The 19,407-nt window shown below is 36.8% G+C and overlaps 1 protein-coding gene across 3 annotated transcripts in view; it reads right to left on the reverse strand.

The window, feature by feature from the left end:
* Nucleotides 1–17,772, reverse strand: part of ATRX (P-loop containing nucleoside triphosphate hydrolases superfamily protein) — a 33,273-nt gene extending 15,501 nt beyond the window's left edge. The window contains exons 1-12 of one of the 3 annotated variants that reach the window (XM_023681375.2): nt 17,340–17,772; nt 17,103–17,165; nt 15,020–15,115; nt 14,851–14,943; nt 10,196–10,386; nt 9,865–10,111; nt 9,415–9,528; nt 6,110–6,193; nt 2,746–3,297; nt 2,084–2,373; nt 1,207–1,297; nt 897–1,112 (exon numbers count right to left, since the gene is read on the reverse strand). In XM_023681375.2, the coding sequence (XP_023537143.2) occupies nt 897–1,112; nt 1,207–1,297; nt 2,084–2,373; nt 2,746–3,297; nt 6,110–6,193; nt 9,415–9,528; nt 9,865–10,111; nt 10,196–10,386; nt 14,851–14,943; nt 15,020–15,115; nt 17,103–17,165; nt 17,340–17,459 (2,157 nt within the window). In that variant the 5' untranslated portion in view covers nt 17,460–17,772. Of the gene's footprint in view, nt 1–896; nt 1,113–1,206; nt 1,298–2,083; nt 2,374–2,745; nt 3,298–6,109; nt 6,194–9,414; nt 9,530–9,714; nt 9,774–9,864; nt 10,112–10,195; nt 10,387–14,850; nt 14,944–15,019; nt 15,116–17,102; nt 17,166–17,339 lie in introns of those variants that run through there. The other 2 variants (XM_023681377.2, XM_087125591.1) reach the window with 2 other exon arrangements.
* Nucleotides 17,773–19,407: the final 1,635 nt, after the last annotated feature.

The raw sequence follows: 19,407 nt of genomic DNA on the forward strand, positions 1-19,407 counted from the left end.
TTTTTAAGAGCCAGGCTATTTAAGGGCAAAATAATGGACCAATTTAGGTTAACAGGGAGCCAAAGCACTACCATTATCAGCGTATAGGATTCCAAAGTAATTGACAAACACATTTTAAATATCTTCCTCATGGACAAGAGTTCCACCGTTCATTGAAATAGTTTCTGTGATGAATTTCCTTTTTCTTCAAATAGAGCACAAGTTGTGGAAGAAAAAGGTGCTTTCATCGTCTTCAAGATTCCACATAAGCATGCATTTATGTGCCTACAATCTGTGTTTCTTAAGAGTGAGATCTAGGAAGGTAAATTGGAGATACTTTCTTCAACTCTATCATTAATCATACTATCAGCCTCCTTCAGGTCCAAGAAGTGAATCTAGGAGAAAGTGTCATTTTTCTGAGTGTACATTTTCGTAGACTTCTCTGGGAAAAGTTGTCAGCTGTAGATCTTGTTGGACATTTGGAGACTGGACTTCTCATCAAACTAATCCGATTCTTCATTCAAAGGTATCTGTCAACTTTGAAGAGTGTGGTTTCTCTAATACTTAACCACGTAAAAGAAGTGTGGAGGAGAAACATATCCTGCAGGTTGGATTCTCTAATAAAGAGATTGTTCCTCATACTACGGGAGAATATGCCTCTTGAGGAGCTCTCTTTAGGAAAATTGGTATTACATTCGTTCTCTCTTTCTTTGTAAGCTTATTTAAATGTATTACTTTTCTTGTTCATTAGACAGGTATAACAATGGTAATAATTAAATTTGTTACTTGTTACGTCAAATGAAATATATCATTATACTCCCTACCCACTGCACACACCCCCCGCAGAAAAAAAACACAGAAACCAAATCAAGGAAATTTGAAAAAAGATTGACGTGCATGTGTAGCTATGCTCAAACCTGATGGGTTTTCAACTTCGATGAAATGCTGGGTGGAATTCTAATCGCTTCTTCCCCCTTCTCCCTTACAACATTGACTATATATCCCGTTGAAGCATCACCAAGGACTTCAGCACTAGCACCTTCAGGTAGATTTCCACAAAAGCCAGCAGCGCTCATTCTTTTAGAATCGGAGGAAAACTGAACTTTTAGTGATTTTAGACGTTCTTGGCGTTCCTTGGAGAGAAAAATGAAAAGAAAAGTAAAACATGGTGAGTTATTCTGAACAAGTTACAAGGTAAAATCATACAAAACTGCACATAAAATTTACCTTTTCTATGGCAATTTTCTTTTTAGTATCTTCTCCTAATTCAGCATCATCAAGTATCCGCCGGATCTTTTTCTTACGCCTTCTCTTTGAGCTGATTGGTAAATCGGAAAAGTGATCAAATTACAACAGAAAAACAAAAGTTCATTTAGATTATTATAATAAAAATAACTGTAATAAAAACCTAGCCATTGTACTAGGTAACTGAAGCTCAAGAAAAAAAAAAAAAAAAAAAAAAAAAGAGCAACAAAAGGAAAAGGTTGATGATTTGCTTCAAAATGTTATTATCTAGAAATTTCTATTTAGCCAGATTATACAAACTCCTAGGAGCAAGGAATGATAGGTTTTCTTAATTATCTTCCTCTCAGGTGGCTTCATGTTAAAAGTTTTTGACATTGCAAGCTTCTCAAGGTCGGTCTAAAAAATTCTAGTGTTGTGAAGAAAAGACTCCCGCTTCAAGGTCGGTCACTTTAGGTGTTTCATTGATATAGCTCCTAGGTGGTTTTTACATTGGCTATTAGTTTTTTTTTTTTTCCTTTTCAAAATGGATAATTACGTTGTGTTTTACTTTTATTCCAGTTGAAGTTTAGGGTATTTATTAAATATTTTATGGAGTTTTGTATGGCTAGTGATGGTTTATTCTCCTCCAAGGATATTTTAAACTATGTTTGTAACTTTTCATTACTTCATTGATAGTTTTGTCAGGAAAAAATTGGAAGAGCCTATTTTGTAGGCCCATTAGCTGTTCGGAAATAGTTCTATCTCCTTTTTTCTAAATCTTTTTGTTTTAAGGAATTACAAATATCTGTTTCCGATTTAAAAAAAAAAAAAAAAAAAAAAAAAAGAAGAGCGCAGAAATTACTAATGGCTGGAAAATTACCTTATGGTTGCATTAATATCTGCATGTGGGTTGTCTGAATCGCTGTCAGAGCTAGAACCGGTCAAGTCTCCAGATCCTAAGACCTCCTCCAACTGCATGGTCAAGGATTGCAAGAGACTTGGGCGACAACAACAACAATGCCAGCCAGAAGATTGGGCCTTGAGCAAGCACTCGACACCGAGGTTCCTCCTTATGCAACTGATACAAAATAGTGTCTTGCATGATTTACAACTTACTAGGTCAGCATTTCGCCCACACCATCCACAATAGCACTCAGAGCAATCAGGTTCCTGAATTGTTCCAACATGAAATCCAAGAACTTTAAGAAAACCCTAATTAAGTACGGATAATAAGATGAAAAAGACTAAGAGACTATAATGATTTTACTTCCGTTTCATGTGAGATAACAAAAACATCCATGCCAAATATGGTATGATGATTTTTATTTTCAGCAGAACAAATCAGTAGTGACTACTTTTACCAGTAAAGTGATTACTTTAACCAATAACACTGAACAGAATCATATATACTGTTTTTTTTCTCTTTTACCAATAACATTAAATCAAGTATGAAATGATGAACCATGACATAGTGCAGTCAAAATTCTTTGTACAAGCAAAATACAAATTTCAATAAGATCAACAAGTGAGATTTTTCCGTACCTTTACGTTCTTCTTGTCATCCATCAAACATTTGCAATCCTCACAAACAATTACGTTCAGAAAAGGGTGTGCATGCGCTTTAATAACCATTTGATCACACGCAGTACAACGGATCTTCTCATTCAGGCACTCTGATGGAAGAGAATCAGCACCATGGTCATTTTGTTTGGTGTTGCATAGGGTGTCCAACGTTGTTGGATTGAAAGCAGAATCCTCCTTTATCAGGGGACTTTCATCCTCATGTACACCATTGGTACGACTCTTTTTAGTTTGAATAATCAGTTCTTCAGTATCGTTTAAACGCTTTGAACCTAAAGGTTCCACAAAATCAGATAACGCTGAAGGATGCAAAGAAGCTGTTTTCTCCAAAGACCCATCCATATCAATATCACTTGAAGCACCATCTGCATTTTCATCATCCGAGAGGCCCTTTCGATTTCCTTCAGTTTTCTCATCTAAAACAGGGTTCAAACAGTCAACCGGAGATACAAGCTGCTCTTCATCTCTTTGTATCGCTTTATCAACAGTGGAAACATCTTTTTGAAAGACCTCCTAAATCAAACAAAAAATGAGTCAAGAATGCAGGAAATATCCGGCCCACTTGAAAAACACCAGAAACTAAGGTATGTAGCCTCTGAAGGACCAATTTAATCCTAGCACCACGTGTAGCCCTCATCATTCACATTGGACATTCAAAAGCACTGGTGAAACTACAGTTCGATCCCACAGTATAAAGACAAGACTTTATTCAACTTTTCTAAGCCCTAAATTATTAGCGCCAGTTTTAATAACATCCTTAATCATTTTCCCTAAAGCCATTGATCCATATCTATCTTTTTCTAAACAAGAAACTAAACTTTTCAATAAAAAGATGAAACGACACTAATACTCAAAAGATACAAACTACATAGGAAGTGAAATAAAATAAAATAAAATAAAATAAAATAAAATAAAATAAAATAAAATAAACAGAGTTACATATCCTGTAAAGAAAAATCATCAAAAGAGTTGGAGTGAGGACACCAAAGAGGAGCTTCGACCTAACAAAGAACAATATTTATCTTCAAAGATCCACTTATTTCTTTCCAACAATAACTCCTTTTACCATATCAACCCACAGAAAAAGTGAACGCAAATGCAAAGGCCCAATAAGATCAGAAGAAAATTACATTTGGCATTAGAATAGAAAATCCAATGCAAGATGAAGATGCTGAATAATTTGAACCAACAAGTCTGTGAAAAAGGCATCCAAAAAATAGGTGGATAAGAAATTCTCCTGCTTCATGACAAAGGCAACAGATGGAGGGATTTAGACAAGAAGGAAACTTCTTTGAAGAACAACTATATTTAGACTGCTATTTAGCAATATCCAAGAACGAATGTTATTTCTTTTTGGACTTTTTTATCTTCCACAAGGCAGAGAACCAATACTTCGGAAAAGAAATGAAGTATTCAACTAACTAGAAAGAGATTTCAAAGAGGATAAATCTCAAGCCTCTAAACACCATTTACGAGAGTCTTCAAAACATTCAACATTAGCAACTGATAAATTATTCAGAAGACTATTTACATCAACAACTAATCATATGACTAGTAATCCCAATTTGTTTCACTCTTTCATCATCTTCATCCTTCCTAGCTAATGTTACCTTGTAGATGGACCAAAATCATTTGTTCTTGGAACTGGCATAGTAGATCTAACTCTGTCTCTTTCTTTGTCCTTGGTTCTACTTCTATCCCCACATTCCTATAATTTGATCTCTATTAGTTAACTCTCTAATGATCTTAATTATTGTGATTCCTTCTATCTTGGCTATTGTTTGTTTTTAGGATCTTGTGACTTAGGAGATTATTGGTAAAGAACATGAATCTGGAGAACATTACATTCTTGATCATCAAATGTCAAAAGTTGCATTCTCTAGAGTCATTTCTCTTTTTGATGCCCATTGTTGTCTAGGTCATCCATCTCTTTCCATGGTAAACAAGTTTTGTTCTCAATTTCATAACTTGTCTTCATTAATTTGTGACACATGTCAATTTTTCAAATTTCATCATCTTATATGAGCCATAGAATCAATAAGAGAGCAAGTGTGCCTCCTGAATTATTTCATCCCAATATTTGGGGTCTTTGTCTAGTTGTGTCCAAAACTGGATTTCAAGATTTCGTTCTTTATTGGTGATTACTCTCATATGAGTTGGTTATATTTTATGAAGAAACGTTTGAGTTACGTTCCCCTTTTGGTAACTTTCATACTGATGTTTTCCTCAAAACGTTGAGAAGCATGCTAGTCCATACTTTTCTGAAGCACTTGGGTTGTACCTATGTAAGCATGGAATTATTCATCTGTCTTTTTTTGGCGGTACTCCATCTCAAAATGAAGTTGTTGGGCACAAGAATGGGCGTCTTCTTCAAACTGCAAAAGCAGTATCCTTTCAAATGCATGTTCCATAGCACTTTTTGGTTGATGCAATTTCTACGGCTTTCATCTTGATTAATCACATGCCCTCATTTGTACTTAGTCTAGTTCCTTGGCATGCTTTATTTCCAACAAAATCTTGGTTTCCCATTGAGCTGAAAGTAATTTGTGGTACCTGTTTTTTTTTTGAGGTGTTAGTCCTAATCTAACAAAATTTGACCTCAATCTTTGAAGGCTCATTCTCGTTTTCATAAGGATATAAATGCTTTTGTGTGAAGTTCAAATAGGTATCTTGTATTTCACAGTGTTTCCTTCTTTGAAGACAAACCCTTCGATTCCTCCTTACCTCATATGACTTAGGGAGAGGAGGATGATATTTTTATCTATACACTTGTGCCTCCTACCATCCTCTCCCAATCCATCTCCTTCTTATTTGTCTCTACTAATATGAAATTCCCCCACATTTGATCCCACAATATCACCAAGAACTTGAAATGTTAATCCACGGGCTACTAAGGCTAAAGTTTGATATCCCAAGAGTCTGCCAACCAAAAAATTCAGAAATATGAACGTTATGTCTTTCTGCAGATCGCAAAATTCAAAACTACAGACTTCATAGGTATTCATTCAATCTCAGTAATCCACGAATTCCCAAAGGTGTCCATGTTCCTTTGAGAATTAAGAACTTTGAACCTCTATTCTCATAAATAAATCTGCCTACCCGAGAGTTGAAGTCTACCCTATGTCATTTTTCATAAAACTGGAACCTTCGTTTGAACTCTTTTTGAATATTGACGCACTGTAATAAGTTTGCTTTAGATAGATAGATAGATAGACAGACAGACAGATAGATTTTACCACAAATATAAATCAGAAGTACTAAATATCAAAGGTAGACTGAGATACACAAGAAAACAAAACCAGGAAAAGACATAAATAAATTATACCTGTTTACATCTCTTCTGATATCGCTTTTGTTTCAAATGCATTTGGAGTTTTCTATCAAAAATGGCATCATCTTCTTCTTTGACCTATCAATGCAAACTAATCATCTTCTCAAACTTAAAATACCTTTAAAAATTAAGACAGGTAAATTGCACTCAGAAAAGGTATAAAGAATATGCGTGGTCAATGAAACCAGAAGTATTGATCATCAAGTTAACACATTTGCTCAATGGAACCTATAAATTGAGTATTTAATAAATACATCATCCAACGCTCATTATTCGCACCCAAACAGATCAATTTGGAAGAAAAAAGCTTCAAACGGGAAAAAGGGTGAACATGATAACCACACCATTCACAATAGAACAAGAAGAATCACAATCAACTCAATTTGAGCTTTCAAGTTCACAGTTGCCTTTGGAAATGGGATAAGTACTTCGTAGTTGCCTTTGGAAATGGGATAAGAAGAATCACAATGAACTCAACTTGAGCTTTCAAAACCCCACAGCTACTGTTGAGTTATCGGCACAGGTACTGTAATTAAAGGCAAAGAAATTGCAATCCATTGTCTTTATCAAGTGATGAAAAGTTCTCCAAATTATCTGATACAGTGGATTTTCCTGAGATTTTGGATTTTCCTTTGGAAGCATTTTTACTTTATCAACATAACTTGAAACAATTTTCGACTCCAGAGGTTGTGCTACTAAAGTGGGAACTTGGAAACTTCCCGAACAACAATAAGCCATTTAAGAAAATCACTTTACATTTCGCAACAAGAAAACTCTTCTATTTACAGAAATCCCATCAGCACATGAATAAAATGTCAACCACCTAATGCGAGCGAAATGACAATCCTCATAAAATGTACATATAATTCTCTAAAAATATATAAGAAAAATAGCAAGCTAATTTAGACTTGCAACATTGCAACATAGTACGAGGGTCATACTCTTAACTTAGTCATATCAATAGAATCCTCAAGTTTCGAACAAAGAAATTGTGAGCCAAGAAGGTGTAGTTAAAAGTGACTCAAGTGTCGAACAAAGTGTGTACTTTGTTCAAGGGCTCTAGTGAAGGAGTCGAACTTTGATTAAGGGGAGACTGTTCGAGGGCTATAGAGGCCTCAGGGAATGCTCTATGGTGTACTTTGTTCGAAGAGGGGACTGTTGAGGATTATTGAGAAGAGTAGTCCCACATTGGCTAATTAAGGGAAAGACCAGGGGATTATAAAAAATGAATATTATCTCCAATGGTACGAGGCATTTTGGGGAAACCAAAAGCAAAACCATGAGAGCTAATGCTCAAACTGGACAAGATCATACCATTGTAGAAGGTTGTTGTTCCTAACATGGTATCTCAGGTCAAACATTTTCAACCGTGCGGCGTTGTGATCTCGACACGCTCACGGTAAGCCTTACGACGAACTAAAGCCCCATTCACATTTTCGCCTGGATTTGTGGCTTCGTTACACCTTATATGGTGTGTTGGATGATGCACCATCATCCTTAGTCGCATCACGGCATTGTCTTGTCTTGGCCCTCACGTGGTCGGTTGAGTGCAACTTTGTGTTGCCACCTTATCATGACTGCACGTGAGAACCACAACCTACTCTCTTCATAGTATGGTTGTGGCGTTCTCCCCCACTTAAACTAGTCATCGTCCTCGACGACTTTTTCGGGGGCACAATCGTTGTGACACTCTACCCCACTAAATCATGGCATCGTCCTCGATGACGATCCGAACTCTGGACTGGCTGCCGACTTGACCTGTTAGAATTGATCATGCTTCAAACAAATATCAATTCACTAAGCATCTCACTCCTCTTTTATCAAAATGCTTATCTTACTAACGCGACGGGGTTAGCTTGGGGACAACCTTGCCCCAACTTCAACATTGGCACTTCTCTTGGCCAATCCACATATTCTCTGAGCAATTAAACGGTACACCCCTCAAGGTGAGGCTCGCAAGCCAAACACAACATTCCTCTTCATGGCACCAACTCTTACGAAAGTGGAGTCTAGACTGCTACTAACTGACTTGTTGGAAATCGACATGGATCAAAACAAATACGAAATTTGCACACTACTTATGGGCTATCCCACTAATGAACCTTCCCTCTGTCCTCGAGACTCACAACATAAGCATGACAAAAAAACTTGCCCACTGGTTGTGGGCTTCACCAGGGGCCTCCCTCGCCCTTCTCTTGGACTCAACTCGGGACTCACCAGACAAATCATGGAAAACTAACTAGCGTCCACATATCCTCACCTAAGCTAGGGGGAGTGTGCCCCAAAAATGGCCACCTTGGCCTCACCCTCGTATTCTCTAAGTACATAGGTGGCACACCCCTCTAGGTGGGGCTCTCAAGCCTATCCACAACATTCTTGCATCGTGGCCACATCCCATACATAAGCAAAGTCAAAGCTTTTGACACAACCCACTTTAGCACTACACTTCAGCCAACTCTCACTGGCCCCCTTCATGTGGCGAATGCTGCCTTGCCAGTACTCTGCTCTTGCCGCAGCTTCATCTCTCTGCCCACGTCCAGCTGATGCTGGTCTTGACCCTCTTGTGAAGTCCCCCACCTAAGACATTAGGTAGTGACTCAAGGAATATACGTGTGCTCCCACCTGAGCACATCTACAGGGTGAGCAACCCATTCACTTGGGCTCTCCCCCACTTTACTAGGTTTCCTCTTTGTACTAGTGTTGTTCCCCCGTAAGGACTTACATTGTGCTCAACTTAGCACTTGGCTGGCGCTTGTCTCATTTGATCCCCAACTTCTCCGATTGCAACCATTGACATTTTTCCTCTAATGCGAACGGTTCTCTGGAAGACACCCGACCAGATGTGCCTTCTGTTTTGTCTCTTGCCCACTTCAGAACCTCATGCCCCTGGCAAATGAGCTTGGTCTAGCTTCTTGATGGGCAGGACTCCTCAACAATCGGCAACCAAGGATTTCCAGCAATTAGAAAAATGAAAAATGACTTACCAATGTTTCTGAGAAAAACATTGGGCGCTTAAAGCAAGATTAAGATCCATTTTTACCAAGCATATAACATAGCCAAATAAAGAGAACGTAGAAGAGCGCTCCATCTAAACCTTTTCCACCACAGGTTTCTGTCTTCGTTTATTGTCTCGATCAGAATAGAATATCGTTTGAAGAAACCCTTGAAGAACTTTTTGAGTTTTAATGAATGCAATGATTTTAAATAATATTATTGCACTTTTCTTTTTTGAAATTCTCGTGAATACAAGGATTTTTAATAGTATAAATTGGAACTTTTCTTTAACAGAAGTTATTTACCTTTCTGAAATTTCTCTTTTGTTCTTCAGAAAGATCCAGCTCTTTTTCATTTGCAATGGCAGCAGCAACAAACGGATCACTAGAATTTCCATCAACATCATCTATTTCCTCTACCTGATAAAACGATATGAAATCTATTCTTAGGTTGTTCACAATGAAGAATAAACAGATATAGAGGCAATAGGTTACACACGTCAATAATAACAAGAGTTAAAAATTGTCCTCAACATATTTTAAAGAGCCTACAGCAAATCTTCTTACATAGTTTAATCAGCCGGTCATGCATTTCCTTTCAAACAGTCATCAACTCCAGGAACAAAATAATGATGACTAGTTTTTATCATTATTTTTTATTGGATCGTCATCAAGGACTCTACCCCACTAAATCTTTCCTTTCAAACAGTCATCAACTCCAGGAACAAAAATAATGATATAAAAAACACATCGTACCTCATCAACTCCAGGAAATTTTAGTCCCATTTCTGCAGCCTGCTGCGGAGTGCTGGCCAAGTAAATAGAAGCCCAATTCTTGCTGCCGAATAATGTTTCATTGTTGTTTGAGCCTTCTGAAAAAACTTTATTAAGAGAGCACCAATCAACTTCCAAATTTTCTGATCCATTTCCCTCCATCTCGTGAGTGGAGAATTTCTTCTGCAGATATCCACTTGCGCCCTCTTCCAAAAGTTTACCATGTCGTCTACGCCCAAAGCAGACTTTATATGCATATGAATGAAAATCTAAGTTTTTACAAGCTTCACAATATCATAAGGGCATGTTATACCTCCTTACAGGCCTTTGGGTTTGAAGGGTCTTCTCTGCGTCAGATACAGATGCAAGAAGATCGCCAGTTACTTGAGACCCTACCCAGTGTATCCTCTTTTTCCAAGCTTCAGTATAGCAACCATAAGTAGCCTGACTTTCAATTTGTTTGAAGAGACTCGGTAACTCGACACCAGCACCATCAAGTTGCTCCTATTCAGAGAGATAAATAAATAAAAGCATCCTGGATAAAAGAAATTCATAACTCACAGAAGAAAAATATTACAGAGCATAAGCAACACCCCAGATCATACACACAACTCATAAAGAAAATTACGAATATAAAGATACTATACATTTATAAGAAGATGACTAAAATATCAGAGAAGCTTCAATACTGTCAAAAACTGGTAAAAGAGATATCACCTAGAGCTTTTATTATTTGATAAGGAAAACATCTGTATTTGGTTCATGAGAAAATGGTGCATGGTTTCAAAGTTTGATTCTCCTCTTTTGTCTAGTTGCTTGAGAATGTAAACTATATCAAGCTTTGGCGATCTTAGTTGACCATTTTTGGTTGTATTGTTTAGGGTGTTCTTTATTTGGTTGGTTTGTGTTGATCTTTTGGCATAGTTGTTGGGAAGTAGCTTTCTGTTTTCAGTTGCTTTCTTATAGAACTTCGAAAACAATTTGTTACTCATTTAGGCCATGTTTGATAACCATTTAGTTTTCGGTTTTTGGTTTTTGAAAATTATGCTTATAAATACTACTTCCACCAATGTGTTTCCTTGATTTGTTATCTACTTTTTACCTAGGTTTTCAAAAACCAATCTTAGTTTTAACAACTAAAAATGTAGCTATCAAAAACTTGTTTTCATTTTCTCATGAAAGACGAAATTCATTGCAGAAAATAATGAAAAAACAAGCAAAATTTTAAAAAACAAAATGGTTAACAAACAAACCTTAGTTTTTCATTTCATCAATGAAACCTCTTTGTCCCCAAAAAATTAAATTTCAAAAAAAAAATTAGAAGACATCGGTGTTTATATTACATCGATATAAAGACTGGGCCATGTATTTTTTGTTTAACAATCCTGTCACTAAAAATATCTTCCCTGAAGGTTTGAGGAAGCGTATCAACAAATTATATGGTAATATCATCCCATATATACTCAAGGATCGTTAAGACTGCAAGTCTGCAGCAATCCTGCAGGAGACATGAATAAGTTTTTGCTGCGGTGGCTGATGCAATAGTCAGGTTGTCAGGCAAAGTATTTGTTTCACCATCAGTCGCGAACTTCCTTACCGAGAGTGTTATCAAGCTCATGTTAGGGTCTTCATACAAAGAAAATAATACTGAAATTGTAGTACAATAGCGAAGAATAACTACACAAGTAATGAAGGGCTCTCTCTCCCAAGTCCAACCATGAACCAGTTTCCAAATTTCTGCCAACCCCGAACTCCCTTGTGTATAACCATCCACTCTAACCTGCTTCCCAAGTAATTACAATTATACTTCTAACGTCCTAATAACATCCCAATACATCCCTATTAATACTTAAACCTCCATGACTTGCCAAAGCTCAACATCTTTTTTCTTCAATTAAAAACTAAGCTTTTGTCAAGAAAATGAAAGAGTGCACGCTGAGAATACAGGCAAAAGAAAAAAAAGAAAAAAAAAAAAAGCTAATTGGAAGAGGAGCCTATAGAAAGAAACAACATAAAGACTACAAAAAGAGCTTTACTCATTGAGATAAAAGGAAAAATGATAGCCACAAAAATCCTCAGAAATCAACACCCAAATAGAGAGAGCCATGAAACCTAGCTATAGAGCAACCTCCCCATAAAGCTTTCAAGCTCTCAAAAAGTATTTCTATTTCTCCCCAGCCAAGCATTCCATAAAAGAGGGGAGAAGAAAAAGTGGCACCCACAAAAGATCTTTCTCTTGTCCAAAACTGATGGAACATACAAAAATTATTATCCCATTTTATGCATAGAGAAACAGGGAAGTTTATTGATGAAGAACTAACAAGTTGAGGAAGCGTATAAGAGCTCACTAGTTTGTTGGAAGCAAAGTAAAAGCGTAATTACACAACCATTTTGATTTGACAGCCCACAAAGTTGTAGAGTAGTAGACATCATCTGTGAGTTGACCAAGTGATTGATGCCTCAAAAAACACGCCCTTTTTCTTTCAAGCCAGATAACCAAACAGATAGCAGCGGTGGAAAGGAGCCACAAAATTCGTTTTTGGTCTGAATAAGAACAAAGGCCAGGGGAGTTCTGGAACAGCGTAGCCTTGATTTCCCTATGCTAGACCCAAGGAATACTGAAGCCTTTGTGGGAGGAGGACCAAGGAAGGACGCAACTATGAACAAGTGGCTCGAGTCCTCCCCATTACACTTGCACAAGGAGAACCATGTTGGACAGAGAGCCCTGTTGAGATTATCCATTTTAAACTTTATCAGCTTCGTTGAAAGCTCCCAACAATAAAGACCAAAGGAAAACCTTCCACTTTTAGGGTACCTTTGCAGTCCAAAGTCTGCAAAAGAGTGGGAGCAGAGATTGCTCATTAATTGAGAGGAAATCTACAAATACTTGACAGAGATAACATCATCTCTCTTTAGAGTCCAAGACAGATGGTCAGGTAAGGCAGTGAGGATTTTTATCTAAAGGGTGGTGGTAAAAGTGTTCCAATCGTTCTGTGTCACCACCTTCAATAGGTGTTCTTAAGGAACTTGCCCAACTGCCTTTGTTTTTGTCCCACTGATCACAAGTTTGGCATCCTGACTGGTGAGTTTATGGCAGCCAGAGCTCGACCAATCATCACGTCAGAAATAAGATTTGATGTTTGCTAAAAGTGCTTCTGAGTTGAGAATGCTGAACCACTGGCTTTCGGAGTTAGCATGCTCACAAACAGTGGGAAGATATTAAGCTCCCTCCTTGCTTACCAAGTGTAAACTAAACGAAAATATGTAGGGAAACTCTTTTCAAAAGGATTTCTGAAACTCTTTTCAAAAGGATTTCTTGTGTAACGACAGCCTCTCCATGACTTGAGGAATTGGGAAGGATATTTTGTAAAAGCTTTCTATTTTGTGTAGGGGTTCTCTCTACCCCAGCCTTTAGGTTGTTTTTTGTGTGGGCTTCTTATACAGGATATCTCGTTCTTATAAAATATATTTATAAATATAGATTGTATAAGCATAAGTTTGCACCCTTTGGAGAAGAATCAAACCATCTGCCAAGTCTTAAAGAAATCTTCATGGTAATGAGATCCCAGAAGCTCAAAGGTCTATTTTCTGCCTAACAGAGACCTAAGGTAAGAGAGGGGAAATGGTTGGAAGGGCATTTACCATATATCAATGTATCCACCAAAAAAATCCCCATTTTGGATTTTTTTTTTTTTTTTTTTTTTTTCTACGTAGGAGAACAGGAGGGAATACAAAAAATAATAATAATAAAACAAATAAAATAAAATAACCCTACCTATATAAAAGGACTCCAATCGAAGAGAACAATACTAAAATCATAATTACAAAAAAGATTAGAGAGCACACCCACAAGGAGGCATTAAACTTAGTCAACCTCCTCACCCAATCTTAACCTCTCTAAAAATTCTATCGTTTCCAAATACCTCATACTGTACAGAAACTTGCTTGACACAACACTTTCCTTTCTTCCTAGAAGGAGGATTAAAAAGCACCTCCATCACCATCAATTTTTCATCTCTATTGTGCACACCACAAACCTTGAATGAACTCCTCCATAACCCCGAAGGTAAAGAGCGAATTGATACTCCCACAACAAATGGTCAAGGCTCCCTTCATACCTCCAACAAAGAATGCACCATTTTGAGTGCAACACATAGGAAGAATACCTCTTGATGCAATCAAAAGTATTCACACCATCTTGTAACACTTGCCACACAAAAACTTCAACTTTTTTTGGAATTATAACTTTCCAACGCAGAAGAAACCAAGACAACAGGAGAAGGAAAAGGGTTGGACAAGACATGAAAAAGGAATGGCACGAGAAAGCTCCTAAAAGTATTGGGGTCCATATTCTATTATCCCTTCTCCTACGTATCCCAAACTAGAGATGTAGAAGAGAAATGAGACCCACCACATCATTCACCCCACGATCAGACATCGAACACCAGAATTCCAAGGAAATAAAAGAGGAAGGACTAGAGAAAGCAACACCAAGGCCACCAAATGCAGCATCTAATTTGAACAATGACAGAGATGCAAACATAACACGCATGATGGCTTATCACCCACCCAATGATCCTCCCGTAACTTTTTTTTGGTCATCCCCAACCAAACAACTGATAAACTGAACGAAAGAATGAATTCCATTTTAATTGCAGCCAAACCAACAACGAACAATCTCAAGTAAATAGTATGACAAATTGGCCCTTGTTTCTATGCTTTTTTTAACAAGAAACGAAACTTTCCATTGATGAGATAAATAAGAATCTAATACTAGAGAAGAGATAGAAAACTCACGAGGGAGAAAAAGCTAAAATCAGACAGCAAAGCAAGAGAGAGAATAAATTTACAGAAAAACCTCCCAATTCTCCCGATACTATGATCAAACATGATTGCAATTTAACAAATTTAGGTATTAAAATATTAATTTGATGTTAAACACGCTCAACAGAAAAGCGAAAAGCATACCAATAACTGAGCACTCTCAATCTCAAGTTCATCAAGCACACCTTCCCACTCTTCTACCAAAATAGCCATTTCATTTGCAACCGCAGTTTCAAGCTGTAAGACAAGAAAGCACATTATTGATGGTAAATACAACAGAATTAAAAAAGACCGAGACAAGGCAACAACTAACATCATCACCATTAAGAGTCAATGCCAATTCTTCTCGAACTTCATTCTCCACTTTGGAAAGAGACTCCTTTTCAAGTGCTTCTTGAGCCTCTGCGGCCTAACATGAACATAAGGTAGATATTTCTTGCTAGAAAACTGATAAATATATATTAAAAAGAAAGCTCATGCAAAAGAGGCCAAAACCAATGGGTTTCATTTTTATTTTTTGTTTTTACACGAAGAAACCAACTTTCATTGAGAATGAACAAAGGAATACGCAAGTGCAACTTTTTTTAAAATCTAGAATAAAAGGAGCCAAGAACAAAAAACTCTAATCTAAAGCTAATAAACTACAAAATTACGGTTAGGAAAAAGTCCACCAGTTCAAAAGAATGAGAAATACAAGGTCATCACAAAAATTCTTAGTACCAAAATCTAAAGGGAGGCCTACATCAGATCATTATCTCAGTTGTACTTTTTATGGGCTGCTATAAATAGCCCCTCTCCCTTCCATTTCAGGAATATGTAGCTGAACAACTCTGAATTTTTGTCAATGATAGAATAATGGTGGAAGATCACACCCCTCCGTAGATGGTCAAGGCAATGTTTCATCAACAAACTTAAAACGCTAAAAGAAGTCTTAAAAGAAATGGAACAAGGAGGTTTTTAGTTGTACCTCTACAAAAAGAAACCAACCCCTTATTGAAATTGCTCTCCTTGATCAATGGAGGAAACGGGCTCTATCGCCTTAGTTCAACACATATACAAAAAGCTCAAGAAAGCAAAACTTATCTCGTTGGCAGCAAAGGTGGACAATCTTGGAGACAAAAATGTACAAAATGATAGCTAGAGGAGGGTGACATAAACTCCAAATTTTTCCATCATATCATGGCTTCAAAAAAAATGAAAAGTACCATCATGGAAATTCTATCAACACAAGGTAGAAGTTTACTAAACAGAGATGAAATTGTATCATAATCTGTGACCTTTTACACGTCCTTATATTCAAAGGTCGATATTGTCACTGAATTTCCCCTCGATCTTGACTGGAGCCCAATTGACCAACAACAAGCAACCTCCCTCAAGTTTGCTTTCACCAAAGAAGAGGTAGGCAAGGCGACACAGTTCCTAGACTCCAACAAAACCCCATGATCGGATGGTTTTACCTCAGAACTTATAAAAATATGTTGGAACATTTTGAGAGCCGAGATTATGAGTGTTTCAAGATTTTTTTCACAATGGAATTATCAATGGTAACCTAAATGAAACATACAACTGTTTGATCTCAAAGAAAATGGATGTCTGCTCTATCACCGACTTTCAACTCATAAGTCTTGCGACCGTACTATACAAAATCATAGCAAGGGTGCTATCAAAGCGTCTTACAAAAGTCCTCCCTTTCACGACTACTAGGCAGCAAATAGCTTTTGTAGAGGGATTGTAGATCCTTGATGCATCCCTCATGACAAAGGAACATATAAATGAATAGAAAGAAACAAACAAACAAAAAGGCGTAGTTGTCAACTTGACTTGGAAAAAGCCTTCGACAAGTTCCAACATCTCTCTATCATAACAAACTATTTTGGAATCCACGTACTCTCTCAATTGGTTTCTATCTCTTGCTATCTCAATCTCACTTCTTTCCATCTCTCTACTTTTATATTTTATAACCCCCTCCCATTTTTTTCATGGAATCTTCTTTCCTAATTTCTTTCTTTTGTATTGAATGATACGATCTCATATTCATGGATATATGTGTTAAAAATAATGTTATATGGCTTAGGTTTAAAATTTGTTAAAGTTTCCATTCTTTTTCAAAAAATAGCCCTCAAACATCGATATTTCTATCAACATCTCCGAAATTCAAAACCTCGGCAATACTTTTGGACACTGATGTCTAACTCCTTGAACTCCACTGCTGCAGAAAATCTCAACTACACATTGAGAGAAATACAATGGTATGTGACACAATCTAGAGTACTTTCACCATGGTTGTAACGTAAGTTTGTTAGTAAGGAGTCTATCAGAATAGAAGCTAAATACCAATACTACGATCACAAAACATTAGGAACAAAGTCCTTGAAGCTAAGAGAATAATATGTCACCTTACTCTCAACTTCCAAAAACTCAGCCATCAAATCCTCTATCTCTTGCTCTGTCAAAGGCTCCTGCTCAATGAACAAAAACAAACACAAACAGCGAACTTACCATACTTAAGATCATAGAAGTTAGTAGAATTGAAACAGATATTAATACCTAAGTATCAACTGACTAGCAAGATACATAGCAACAAGTGAACTCGAAACTTCCCAAACACAAATGAAAATTTAAATGTCGCTTGCCTCGAGATGCAATTGCTCGTCCTGCCCAGATGTGGATGGCCCATCATCTTCAGAGTCATCGATAAAAGAATCGGTAGACACACTGCCTACATCTTCAACGTCTTCGTGCTTTTCCGTCATCTCAAAATCAAATCAAAACCAAAAAATTCATAAGTTCAAAGAAGGTGACCTATAAAACCAAGCTTGACGGCAGTAGTTGAATGCAAAAATGATGCTTCCAAACTCCTGGAAACGGATTGCAGAGCGAACTATCCCCTTTGTTGATTCAATCTCAGTTGCTTCAGTTTGAGAATGGAATTCGAAGCAACTTTGGTTGAAATCAAGCCCCTTCTGCTCTCGACACTTCAAAGACTTGATATTCAGACCATCGTGGTTGGGAGTTCAAACGTCGTAGACCATCCAGAGGTTTTCGGGTCGATGCTCGGATGGCTAAATTCTTTTTTAAATAATAATATAAATATTTTTATATATTTCAATAATATCTTTAAATATTTTTAAAATTCTAAAAAAATAATTCCGTAATATTTCAAAATATATTTTTAAAAAAAATTTAAAATTAGCATTAATATTTTTTTTATAAAAAAATAAAAAATTATCGTCAATATATAGACAAAAACCATCTAGACTCGTAAATTATCTACAAAGGGTATTTTTTAATTCTTTAAAAAAATAATTATTTATTTATTTGATGTGTTTTTTATTTTTATTTAAAGTTTTATATTTAATAATAAAGATACCAAAATTGAGAAATTTAAAACGTTTTAGAGATTAAAAGTATATATGTTGATTAAAATATATTTTTAAATCTTAAAAGTTTTGTTAATATTTTTAATTAAAAAATTAGTATTAGTCTTAACGTTAACGCTGTGTTTCAAAAATATTTATAATTTTAAAAGTCCGATTAATATTTAAATTTTAAAAACAATAACGGTTACTATTGCTAGATACGCTTTTGTCTTCTTCTAAAATTTATCCGTTTATAGATCTTCCTTGATTTCTCCAAATGTTTTAACGATATTAAATGTTAGTAGTTGAATTTTATACTTTAACGTAAAGTTTTGAGTTCCATTTTGATTGCTTAGAAAAAGTAACGTAAAAATTGGACGAATGGGATGTCGATATGAATTGTTGTCAGAACGGTTATTTTGACTGTAAGATTACGTCAGATAAATAAACGTCAAAAACTAAATAAATGACCGTGAAAATTTAGGAATCAAATATATAAATGGTTAGCATCCTTAAAACTAAAGTTTTAATTTAAAACGATAATGATTCTAATCCTAGATTTAGAAGGGGTAACTAAAGAAACATAATTAAGACTAGATTTTACTCCAATATAATTAAGATAATTCTTTTGGGAAAATATATATATGTATATATATATATATGTGGACGTTTCACTTGAGCAGCTCAATCGCCCCTTAGCCCGATGCTCATGACACGCTACGGAACCTCCACCGTGTCAGGGGACCAAGTAGGGTGTTTTACTTGAGTGGCTCAACCGCCCCTTAGCCCGATGCTCATGATGTGCTACAGAACGTCCACCGTGTCAAGGGACCAAGTAGGGCATTTCACTTGAGAGCTCAACTGCCCCTTAGCCTGATGCTCATGACGTGCTACGGAACCTCCACCGTGTCAGGGGACCAAGTAGGGCGTTTCACTTGAGTAGCTCAACCGCCCCTTAGCCCGATGCTCATGACGTGCTACGAAACCTACACCTTGTTAGGGGACCAAGTAGGGCATTTCGCTTGAGAGCTCAATTGCCCCTTAGCCCTATGCTCATGACGTGCTACGAAACCTCCACCTTGTCAGGGGACCAAGTAGGGCGTTTCACTTGAGAACTCAACCGCCCCTTAGCTCGATGCTCATGACGCGCTATAGAACCTCCACCGTGTCAGAGGACCAAGTAGGACACAGCTAACAACATAGGAGCCAACACAGTGCTAGCGGCTTCATGCTGCACTTGAGTAATCCATGTGGAGGTACTCAAATTGGATCAGTGATCGATTTATAAGTGTTAAGAATGAGAAACATAGTAGGATTAAAAGTTTGATCTTCATTAATGTTC

Source organism: Cucurbita pepo, chromosome 7, assembly GCF_057944985.1.
Source record: "Cucurbita pepo subsp. pepo isolate OVF chromosome 7, ASM5794498v1, whole genome shotgun sequence".
In the NCBI taxonomy this organism is placed as follows: domain Eukaryota; kingdom Viridiplantae; phylum Streptophyta; class Magnoliopsida; order Cucurbitales; family Cucurbitaceae; genus Cucurbita; species Cucurbita pepo.